Source organism: Platichthys flesus, chromosome 11, assembly GCF_949316205.1.
Source record: "Platichthys flesus chromosome 11, fPlaFle2.1, whole genome shotgun sequence".
Classification (NCBI taxonomy): Eukaryota; Metazoa; Chordata; class Actinopteri; order Pleuronectiformes; family Pleuronectidae; genus Platichthys; species Platichthys flesus.
In genome coordinates this window covers 16,347,913-16,360,534 of record NC_084955.1, presented here as the reverse complement: position 1 = coordinate 16,360,534, position 12,622 = coordinate 16,347,913, and the positions used below count along the sequence as shown (strand labels likewise).

At 45.2% G+C, this 12,622-nt stretch overlaps 1 protein-coding gene across 1 annotated transcript in view; it reads right to left on the bottom strand.

Annotated features, from left to right (window-relative positions):
- The window catches only part of efna3b (ephrin-A3b), a 54,830-nt gene extending 46,185 nt beyond the window's left edge, over positions 1–8,645 (bottom strand). The window contains exons 1-2 of the mRNA XM_062398360.1: positions 8,293–8,645; positions 7,820–8,046 (exon numbers count right to left, since the gene is read on the bottom strand). Of these exons, the coding sequence (XP_062254344.1) occupies positions 7,820–7,929 (110 nt within the window). The 5' untranslated portion in view covers positions 7,930–8,046; positions 8,293–8,645. The remainder of the gene's footprint in view (positions 1–7,819; positions 8,047–8,292) is intronic.
- Between the last annotated feature and the right edge of the window lie 3,977 nt (positions 8,646–12,622).

The window sequence follows — 12,622 nt, the reverse complement described above, 5'->3', positions numbered from 1 at the left end:
AGGGAATACAGTTGACATCACATAGAGCACACTGGCTTACAAGTACAAACACACACGCAGGTTTACATGCTTAGGCAGGACCTACGAAATTAAGGTTAGTCTGATTGGGAACAGGGACTGGTCCCCATAAGGTCTACTGGTTCTGACAAGGTCCGTGCTTACCGGGTAAGGTCCTAAGAGGTGACAAAAACAAGTACACACACACACACAAACACAAATATACACGTGTGCTCACACACACACTCACACAATGAGCGCTTTAGAACAGCTTGTAAACCTCACAGCCTTATGAGCACCTGATTACACCGCTGCAGCTTAAGCATCAGCTCAGAGAATAATGTTAATAACAACAACATTGGGTGTGTATCTCCCAACATGTGTGCGTGTATGTCTGTGTGTGTATTCCTGTTGCTGCCTCCTGTGCCCGACGCTGTGGGATTTGTTCTCTGTGGATAATTTGTTCAAATTTAACACCTGGCTGAGGGAAGATTAATTCTTTACCTAAAATCTACAGCGGTCATTCAATGATTTGGCGGTCAAGAAAAATCCATCCGCCTCACACGGTTGTTTTTTTAACTTAGAATCTGCACAACTCTTCTTACTGCAAAGAGAGAATTTATTACCAGGAAAAACGAAGAACATAACCGACCTGAAAACACACAACAGTAACTTGAGTTTTCACATGAACCCTGAAGACACTGTCCTGTGACGAGCATTTCACATAATCACTGGGCGAGTGAAGAGGAAGCAGAGAGGAGGTCATCAAAAGTCAGACATCATAAACCATGTCAACAAAGTCTTGGAACTGGACGACAAAGAAGTAGACGTAGTTGTTTGCGCAAAAGATTAATGGAGAGGCTGCAGAAAATAAAATGTATCTACAGAAATCCCATAAGCAGCAACCTATCCTTGTGTGAATATCGAGGTCCACTGTGAACTGGAGGTGAACACAGAGTCGGTCTATCCCCTTATTTCTGTGCCAGTTGTTTTTCAGAAGTTGATTCCGATTTTGGCCGCGATCTTTACAGCTTTATCTGTGGAAGCAAACAGCCGCTCTGCTGCTGCCAGCGTGAATTGGACCGGTGCAGCCAGGCAGTTAATGTGGACATTGACAGAGTCGGGGACAGGAAAGGGATTGCAGCACGTTTGTGAGCTCGCCACGTTTTCACACCTGTTCACAGCTGGACGGGGACAGGCGAGCTTTGGACAGCCGCAGTGGTTTTTGGCGACGTGGGCCCGGCCTTGTCCTGACACCCGAGAGGAGCTTTTAATCACGTTCAGACTGTCCAGACAGCGTTTCTGAGAGTCAACGGCAGCCGTAACACAAGGGAGAGCGAGGAGAGTAATCACTCACACTCTCAGGTCACACCTTTGGGTAATTTAGACTGTCCAATCTAGCTGACGGCAAAGGGAACTCCACACGAGAAAGAACCAACGCGGGGATCGCATTCATCAAGCATCACAGATTAGGAAAACGTGTGTCGGAACCCATTCAGAAGTCTCGGAGTGTTTCATACTCAGCCGCGGAGATAAAAACATTTTATCGGCTTTTAACTGACAAAGAAAGTCTGTCAGCCTCAGCGCGGCTCTATAAGCTGTGAGCGGTTCCCAGCAGGTGGCAAATGATAAACATACGTGCCCATTTCTCCAGACGCCAAAATATGAAACACAAGAATATTTGATTTCAAACCAGAATCTAAAGACGCCGACTGGATTTAATATTTCCAATTTAACGTGACTGATTTTATCTGGGGTGCGGCGCTCCATCCCAAGTTAAACGCCGTTCATGAAATATGCAGCAATTAGATGTGATGGGGAGAGAGAGATTCTGCATTCATTTATGACTTTCTGGGATTTTGGCAGTGTCATGAATCACATGAATCACCACTCTAAGCTCTGATAATGATACCTCCCCAGTAGATCCATATCACTTCGTCAACACACATTGGTTCTGCATGCACTGTTGTCCTTGACGCTTCAGCCAAACGACACACAAACCTGCGCAGGCCTTAAACCCAGAAGGACAGCAGCACCGAAATATCATTATTTAAACCTACAGCTGTAAGAAAGTACTGGACCAGAAAAACATGTTTTAGCACAAAAAACGTTTCTCATATACTCAATTTATTTGGGTTGCTCGTCCATATATATATTTCCACTTACTCAGACCTATTATTTTTGTATTTTTCACTGTCTGGCAGAGCAGAAAATGTGTATGCAGCTCTCAGCTTGTGAATTCAGTGCAGCCCACCAGGCTACACCCCCACCTCCCTTGAGGCTGGCTACCAAAAATAAATTCTCAGAAGGTGGGAAACACTAGTGACACTATTTTCTGTGTTTTATTTCCCTTTGCCTGCAACAACTATCTCAATTCTCTGGCCGTTGTACATTGAAAATTTAACTAATCACCACTCATTGTTTCACTTGATGATTAAGATTATGATTACAATAAAATAGTAATTAAAGCCAAATCGTCTTTATTGCTCAGCGTGTTTAGGATAACTCATTAAAAAAAAAAATCTAAAAGAGAAGCAGATTAATCCTTGTCTGAGGTAGAAACGTTGCCAATTCCAGCCAAATACACGGTTAATACAGCCTGCAAAGCATCTCCACCGAGCCACCAGCTTGGAATCAGCAGTCGCTTAAATCAATACCAATCCTCGACCAGGCATTTATACCTGTAAGACCCTTTACTTCGTGACAGGCTTGATCGGAATTTACCCGACTCAGTTTCTGCTCTCTCATAAGCTTAGTCTTAGCGCCGTAACATCCCTAAAATCCCCAAAATCCCTATGAAACACACTCCTTGGGGTCTAAACCATTACACTGACCAGTTAGCGTTTGATTCAAACCAGCACGGCCACAGAACATCCGCACCCAACGCTACGCTTCAGATTAGCTCATATGAGCAAAAGGGCCTTTGAGGAAATGAAAGAACATCCGGGAAAACAGGGTGGGCTTGTGCTTGTGAGAATCTTGTGTGTGTGGAAGTTTATATTGTATTTGAAGGCATGATGAGAAGAATGACCCTAAAGAGGTTTTGGTGAAAATCTAAAAAAGTGTGTTTAAAAGGTAAGGAAAAAAGAGACGTGCAGGTGAGCTGAGGTGAAGGAAAACCAGAAACCTCAAAAGCGAGGCGACATATTTTCCAGCACTGGAAAGATTTAGTCCAAGTTAATTTGACAGTGAAGGAGTCTCACAACATTAAACCGCACCGTTCCAAAAATACCAGCACCCCAAGAGTGCTTTCCCATCAGGCAATCGGAGGATGAGAGAAGAACAGAGGTGGGAGCACACTCCTGAAATATAGCTCATCCACAAATAGAAAAGAAAAACAAGGATAAAGGACAAGAAAATAATTCATTTTTGAACTCCTTACTTGTAAATGTCCCTTATTGCGAGCAGACAACCTTAGCCGTCCAATCAGAAAAATGTATTTACACACACACACACATACACACAAACACACACACACACACACAAAACCACTGGATCTTATTATGCAAACAGTAGTAATCCATCACACAGGTGTTCCCTACTGTTTCTAATTAATGATGTCTCTATGCAACTGTCTGCAAACACCACACACACATACACACACACACACACACACACACATTTTCACACACACACAAAGCCAAGCAAACCAGAGGCCACTCACTCGTTCACTATTTGGCCTTATTATTCGTTACAGCTATCATTGGTCTGATCACTCGGCGTAACTGTTGTGATGATCGAGGAGATTGTCGGTTTTTGTAGGTACACGTCGCGCACACACAAAAACACACACACCATAGTGGTAGCTGACATTCTTAGCGGCCGCACAAACGTCTGTGATGGACGGGTTGTACACACTCGCTCAGCCCGGCCTGGTGATGGTGAGTGAGTATTACGCTGCTTTGTGCAGATATTCATAAATGTAAATGTTGTTGTCCTAAGTGGGGCTTGGAGACAGATAGGGTTGTGTTGCTGTCAATGGGGGTGGTTGATTGGCCTGTTTAATCCTCACGTCTGCATCTATGTTTCCCTCACAAACATACACACACACATACCAATGACACACACACATACATATGAACTAGGCCTGTGCTATGTTATGTGCTAATGTGAGAACTCAGTGTGTGGATCAGGGCACCAGCCAAGCATTATCATCATTATTATGATAACTCTCCTCCCCCCGCTGTATTACAATTCAACAGAAAAACCAATCTGTACTCCTCCTGATTTCCTCCCTCCTCGAGTCAGTCCCACAGTATTTCTGCCTCTCTTCTCATATTCTTGCATTATTTCTCTCCTGCCCTGCGTGACGTGTCTCTGCGAACTCTGACGAGCTGGATGAATATAAAACAAGTTCCACCTTGGCTTCGATTACCACACATATGCAGGTGAATTTATATGAGGGGGAAACTCTGCCTGCCATGCCTGGCTTAATTCCAGTGGCAGGCGCTGAGGTGAGAGTGTTATGGATACACACACACACACACACAGACAACCACACGAAAACATGTAAACCACAAGCACACAAACCCATCTAGACAATGAGTTTATTCAAAACCTTAATCGCTTCGGAAATATACAACTGATAAATTAAGAGATATCACCAGAAATCTATTATGCAGATCAGTCTGCTGCGTTATTGGATCACACGCTTGCACACGTATATGCATGTACACACTTGTGCACACGCACAGACCCACACTCACAGCAGTGGTTAATTGCCAGGTGGTGGGGGATAATGTGTGATTTAACGGACTGATGGATTTGTTTTTGTTTGAGTCACACATGAGTGAACAGAGACATCTGTAATAGGGCAAACACACGCACAAAATAGTGCACACCATTATGCACACATTCGTGCCCAGGGATATCAGTGACAAGTGACTGATAGGCACCGGCAAGAGCCTCTGTGCAAGATGCAAACACAGGAAATGATCCATCTTCTCAAGTTTAAAAAACTGTGTGAGTGTGTAACACACATAATCCTAAATTTATGCGAATACACTTGTAGACATGCACAGATGTGAGCATGTGTGTGTGTGTGTTTGTGTGTGTGAAGCAGTTAATCCTTGGTAACGGTCTCAGCCTGTCTCTCGTGGTTGATGAGTCGCTCGGGGTCAGACTCTGGTTGAGGAACTGCAGGGTCCTGAGGCTTTGCAATGTGTTTACCACTCAAACTGACAACTATACTACAGCTTATTACTGGCCTTCGAAAAAACTCAACACTGCGAGTTAGAGAAACTCCAGAGAGGCCCGTTGCCAGCGGCCAATGACGCGCCAGCCAACCCTACAAACGCTGCATGGTGAGTGCCGTGGAAAAAAATAAAAGGCTCTGAATCGGATCTCTGCCATTGAAAATGGCTCAAACGTGTGTGAAAGAGTAGATTAGATAGGTTATCCTGCAGTTTATCTCTCTTTTGTGTGCCATGGTCTGTGGACCCTTTGTCTCTTGATTCACTAAGTGGACTGAATTGAAAAAAAGTTATCCCCATGCACTCACTGCTCATACATTGTCATTGTGAATGTGTGCAGTGAGACAGCGAGAGAAGAGAGAGTGAGAGTCAGAGACGGGAGGATCAGGGATGAGGCCGGTCCGCTGAGATGCACGGCTCTTTAATTAACCGCAGTCTTTTATAAACGACACACAGACACGAAGGCTCACACTGCAGGGGCTACGAATATTCTGCCGCTGGGGTGAAAACAGTAGTGGCAGTGGACGTGTGGAGAGAGAGATGAGAGACTGCGGGCCTCTGCAGTGCTCTGGACGGTCAGGTTAAAGGTTAGTGCTGCCCCAGACGCCTCTACTCATCCCTCTGCTTTGCCTCAAACACCAGCTGCAGCTTCATTCCAAGCAGTAAACAGGACGGAGAACAGCTGACTGAGGCTACAGACCAACCAAGGTTAAAACTGCTGGCGTTACGTCGAGCTGATTATACCGAGGTCCCGGGTTCATCTTCCTTTCCCTTCATGCCTTGGGGCACTTTTTTCCCACACATTTTATCTTAATCAACTTCTGTCTCTCATATGAAACCCAAAGGTGGAATTTCATTAGCATCAAATTATTACTGAGGGAAAAAATATTGAAATTGAAACCCTGAGAACTCTTTACATTAATAGTTGCAGGAAGATATCAGCTAAAATGCACCAGAAGCGACTACGCACGGAATATTAGTTTCTCGATAATGCGCGGAAATAATGTTCTCACATTCCAGGAAACTAATATTGTTTGCAGGATCGCAGCACAACCAATAACCTTATTTTTTTCCTCCCTTCCCTATTACTTTACGCAGCTCTTCGTGTAAAGTAATTCTGCTGCGAGGCATAAATTCACTGGCATCTCCTGGTTTTATTTCACACAGTAAACTAAAAAATCGTTAGCTTAGAGTTATTGTGGGAGAAAACAAATTCAGTTTTCGCGTGGTTTACGTCTTTAATAAGCCGGGGGGTCGTAAAGTGCCTGTCGCTGTGCATGTGACCGCTCATCTCAGGACAACACTACTTTCTAGTGAAGGGGTAAATTCCACACGCTGGCAGCCGAAACACAGCTCACACATGACACAGGCCACGCTGCAAGATGGAGAGCGAAGTGGAAGGAGTGTGTCGGTGTGTGACCTGCGCTCTGGTGCATCACCGAGGCCGACAATTTAGGTGGGTTTTTATTTTTATTTTGTTTGGTTTCTTAACTCAATGTAGCGGCCTTTGGGTGCAATCAAGGGCTCTATATAAATCCAAGTTCTTTTTATTGATTGTTGCACTGTTTTTTGACCTTGAAATAGATGGAAACTTGCTGAAACGTCCACTAACCCTTAAAAATCTGAAAATATTTCAGGATATTTTAAGCATTCGGTTACAAATTAGCTACCACAATGTCTTATAGGGCCAATTGGGAATTTAACTAATGAAATGTGGACAAACACATTCAAACACGGTGACACACAGATAGTGCATGAACTTACACGATTGTGAATCCTAGGAGGAGAGGGGATCAGTGTGTTGCTACAGACCGACACTACATTCTTAGGAATCCAGCAGCAGAGCCATGGACTCACAAGGACAGTATTAAAAAGGCAGCTTTCAGAAAAAAGAAGAGGGGGACAGAAGAGAGAAAAGCTTTTTCACTCGGATCGAGATAGGGCCGAGGAGCGAGGGATTAGAGGGATAACAAAAAGGCCAACGGACTGGGTGTAAACAAGAAAGGGGGGTTAGAGGAGGATAGAAGGAGAGAGCAAGTGTGGAGAGGCGGCGCAGAGGAGAGATTGAACGGTGACACTGCTACAACACAATGGGGTCAGGATGAAGAAGCGCTCCTAATTGAACCAGATAGAGGAGAAGACAGAGATAGAGCCCCTGAAAGACTGAAGAGAGGAGGAGGAGGAGAGGAGGAGGAGAGGATGATCACATGGGACTCTTTTTTTGCACTTTCTACTCCTCCAACAAACTTGATGAATGGCAGTGAGTCACAGATTGGCTGGATATGGCCGAGCAGCTGTGCATGGGAGGGTGTTGAGAAGATGCTTAGGGAAGCATCATGACCCTAGGAGGGGGGGGGGGGGGTGGGGTGGGGGGTTCAGAGTAGTGTGGCTCTAAATCAGTTCTTCCACGCAGAAGAAAGAAAGTTACATTCCGATGGAGACACATGCAAGAAAAGAAACTGCAATGAATCACAAAGGTCTGAAGGTACGAGGCTGACACATCTGGCAGTTGAAGGCCCAACATCTGTATTTCCCTTCCTCTTTAAAAACAGGTGGAGGAAAGGGATCATGGGAGATCACACACACACAGACACGCACACAAACACACACAGTAGGAAACGGGGTCTTACTGTATGTTGGAGCTGTTCCAGTAAACCGAGTGTCTGTTGGCGGACACCTGGAGCACGCTCGCCCAGGTGAGACTTGTTAGCACCCAGAGAGGCAGCGCCGCCACAGCCATGCTCCCCGTCTCCTCTCGCGGCCTCCGTCCCCCTCCTCCTTCCTCGGTCTCCCTCCGGCCACTCTCTCGGTCCCTTCACCCCACCAAACCACGCCACTCAAACATCCCAGCAAATGCCTGGAGCAGACGGGAGGAGACACAAAAAGGAAGAAAGAAGCTTCATGCATGCACACACAAAAAAAAGACAGGCTCTGGTTAATAAGTGTTGTAAAACTCTAAAGTCTATTGTCCCCCACATCAACCCCCTTTTTTTCCTCCCCCTATACAGCACACACAGCCCTCCCCTTCCTTTAAAAAAAAAAAAAAAGATCCGTGGGGCTTCTAACAAGGGGAGGAGGGGGGTCCTTGGTCCTCTCTTCTCACCGGGATCTGCAGCTTCTGAGCCCGCCAGAGGAGCGTGGGAGGCCGGTGCGCTGGATCCGAGCGGGAGGTCGCGCTGGCTTCCCCCGGGCATGAAACGGATCCCGTCCGGCTCCCTCTGGGAAAAGAGTTGCTTACGTGAAGATGAAATTTGAAGATATCAGCTGCAAAAAAAAATGAAATAGAAGTCCTCCTCTTCTTTCTTTCTTTCTTTCTCTAAGTCTGCTGCAGCTCTCTCGCCTCCTTGCTCCCCAGGTGCGCGGGGATGCGCTGCACGCACGCCGGGCTCAACTGAGCTTCAGTGGACGCTGCAAAACAATTCAAGCAGCTACTTTCATTAGGTCTCCAGGACTCTATCCGACAACCATCGTTTACGGTGTGTGCAGCCTGCCAGCCCGTCTCTCCTCCCCTCTCTCTCTCCCTCTCTCTCCTTCTCTCTCTCTCCCTCTGTTTGGTAGGCAGCACTCGTTCACTTTGTGACTCCTCCCCCAGCCAGCGACAAAAGCGCATTCCTCCGATATAGTGACCGAGCTGCAGACACATCAGGCATCACTGCGACTGCAAGTTTCTCTCGGTCTTCCACCGCTTCTTAGTTCTTCCATTATTCGTCCTCCACTGCAAAAGTAGACAGCTCTGAATCCCCCCCCCCACACACACACACTCTGTCTGCAGCCACCATCTGCAGCCCATTTTTCACTCACTCACACGCACACACACAAACCCACGCACGCTCACACTCCTTGTACTTTTGCATTTTGATCTGAAAAACACCTCTGATCACGCCCCCCCCCCCTCCTCACTGTGGATACCCAGACACCGAATCTGTGTTAATGTACAGCACGCTAACACGCAGGCTCGTGGACGCGCGCACGTGCATATGTCCCAGCACCTATAATCTCCACTTACCATGAGGCAAACATACAAACTGTAGATATAAACTTGATTTGTATAAGTCATCTGTGCGGTACGAATTTCACATTCATAAATGCAGGGGGGCAAACGATAGCCCTTATTTAACAGGATTGCTATGTCTATTAAAAAAAAAAACTTCAACTTTTTTCAACTTAAAAACAGCTGTTAAAATTATTACGACATTTTCAAGGAACAATAAGAAACATTTTTCATCCTTTTTTATTTTCTTTCATTTATATTATTTCAAACATCATCTTTGACAAATGCATCTATTGTTTCATTTAATTAATTCAACATTAATTCATTTACACATTTGAATATTTAACACTTTTCTGTGTTGTGCACATATTGGCAATTTGTATATATAAGTTTGTAAATAAAGTTGAAAACAAAATGCAAACTGTAGATTATATTGAATTTTACGAATTTTCACTACATGGACCCTTGATAGGATGTCTGTGTGTATAATTGTGAGTGATCCAGATGTTATGTTGTGCACCTAAATCTCTTTAAATATGTTTCCCTGTGATATTTTAAGTTGGACACATGTTTTAAGGTTATGTTAAAGTTAGGTTTGGCTTAGGTTTAGGTTAGGGTAATGTTAGGCAAGTCTGGTTAAGGTTAGTCTGCAGGTAATCAATATTATTCAATGTAATGTCCCCTGAAGTCACAGAGACTCAGCTGTGTGTGCATGTGTGCTTGTGTGTGTGTGTGTGTGTGTGTGTGTGTGTGTGTGTGTGTGTGTGTGTGTGTGTGTGTGTGTGTAAGAGAGAGAGAGAGAGCAAGAGGGAGGGTTGGTGGGGGTGTAGGCCAGACATGTGAAGTCATGGAAATGAGGGAGTGAGAGAGAGAGAGAGAGAGGGAGAGCAGACAGAAGAGAGACTGCATAAGATTGTTACAGTTTTCTCGCCGCCTGCTGGGAATGAGTTGGTTAAGGAGAAGTCAGAATGATTTATTGGGAGAAAAAAGAAGGGATATAGGGAGTAGGAGTGCAAGAAAGAAAAGAGAGATGAGATGCCATTGGGGACTCCCTCTGTCTTCTCCAGTCCCCTCCACCACTCTCGTGAGCTGTCCATTTAATCCCCCCCCCATCCCACCCCTCCGCTCTACTCTTCTCTTCTCTTCTTCTCGCCTTATTCTACCATTTCGAATGCAAAGTTTCTCCGCTCTGAGATTCCTGATACCTGACTCGGGTGTTTTGCCTCTGTCTCTGGTGGTCCACACCCATCTCCTCTGTCGCTCTCTCTCCAAATCTCTCCATCACAACAGGCACCCAACTTTTTAATGAGCACTCCTCCTTCGCCTCGTCTCCCTGCTCCTCTATCATTTCTCCTCAGCGGCTCCATGTGGTATTGCTGTTCATCACAACACTGTATTCATAGCAGTACAGTCAAGCACCTGGTACAAAATGCATCATTATTTACACCAGTGTGTGTGTGTGTTTGTGTGTGTGTGTGTGTGTGCGTGTGTTTGTGTGTGTGTGTGTTCTGCATCTAATCTGAGCGTATATATTTTGTTATCTTGTGTTATTTTACTCTAGTTTTCCATCATCACTCTCTATATAAAACCCATTACTTTCGTATTTGCTGCTTCCGGCATTTGAAAGTTGGATTAAAAGAGTTGGTTTGACTTCTTTAAAGATTCGAAACAGGGGGAAACTGCTCAGTGTGGACCTGAATGTCTAATTCCTGATTCCCTATTATGCCTCATAATCAACAGAGAGACACGATATCGATCTCCTCCTCTAGCTCTCGGGCAAGAAAGTGAATGTCTATTTCCCCGAAAGGTCAAACTGTTCCTTTAAAGAGAAACAGACTTTTCAGAAAACGTGAAAGGTTGATCATTCTTGACCTTGAACAATCATGTTTATATATATATAATATTCCCTGACTCAACAAATTCTAACAATATCCTTAATGTCCTCTCTAGTGAACAGAACAGCCTGGACCTTCTCTCATAAGAATAGGAAGACCACTTGTCATCATGCAATCAAGTTCCACACTGACTCCATCGTCACAAGCTGCTAAAAGTTAAAAGTTAGTACATTCAATTATACCAATAAGAACTGTTATAAATCTGTTATTTGGGTTGTACAGAGTAAAATGGGGAATGACTGTGAAATTACACTGTTGTTAACTATTATTATGACTACTTTTGTTTCTAGTAAGTGATTGTGAATGGTTACTGGATGGATAGATAGATGGATGAATGGATGGATGGATGGATGGATGGCTGGATGGATGGATGGATGAATGGCTGGTCAAATTCACCCTCATACTACTGGGGAGATGCAGCAGAAATACAGAATCAAACCCAATCTCTCTGCTTGGTTATAGATCCCAGAGAACTTACTGACCACATGTGTTTCTTTTCCATTTAGACGAAACGACCCTTTAATTCCCGGCCTGTACCAAACGGATGATTGACTGTACGGAGACGTCAGACCGGTTATTGGAATGTAAATGTAGTGTATGTCTACAACTCAAAACAAACTGTAACTCAGGTGCAAGATGACAAAGTTGGAAATCGGACACCTACAGGAGCAGGGATTTGGTTCTTTTTTTTCCCATTTGTCGCTTTTCCATTCGGTTTCTCTTAAACAGACGCCGACATGTTCTGTTCCAGCAAACACCCTCTGTCAATTCTAATCACCCAGGTTGGATTTTCCAGGCATGTGTTGCAGTGCTATTGGATTACTTTTGGTATTGAGGTTATTATGAGGAACGACCTGGAGGCTGAGTGCGTGCGGTGACACTGAGGCTCTTATGACATTTCCAACCCAGAGCCGGCCAACAGCACATCTGTCAGAGCGCTACTTTCTGCAACCTCGAAATCTAATCGGAGCTTTCTCATAGCGCCGATAATTTGATATTAGGCTCCTGTGGGGCCCGCATCCCTATCTGGACCCCCAGGAAGTCAACCATGTCCACATGCATTCAGCGGGACCCTTGAATGTGCACAAACACAATTTTAACATACACTAGACACGTTTTTTATTCTGGTACACTTGTATGTACGATGAATTTCCCTGGCATTCTTGAACTAGGAGTCTCTTTCTCACTCTCACTCTCTCTGTGTGCGTGTGTGTGTGTGTGTGTGTGTGTGTGTGTGTGTCTTCGCCTGCTTCGCTGTTCACTGTTGTGTTAGTAAATTGTACTGACACTCCCCCCGCCTCCTCTCACTCCCTCACCACCTCTGCTGCTCTCCATCCCTCCCCGTCCCTCTCTCACCCGACTGACTGACACGAATTTTCAATCTCTCTGTTTACCTTTCACTGCTGTGCCTAAAACAACAGTGGTGCTGGCTAAGAGCGAGGAGCAGACTCGGGGCGGGTGGGGGCTGGCTGGGGACGCTTGGGTGGTGGAGATGGAGCTGAGTATAGGGCAGAGCGTTGGTGGAGGAGGAGGGGGGGGTGAAAGAG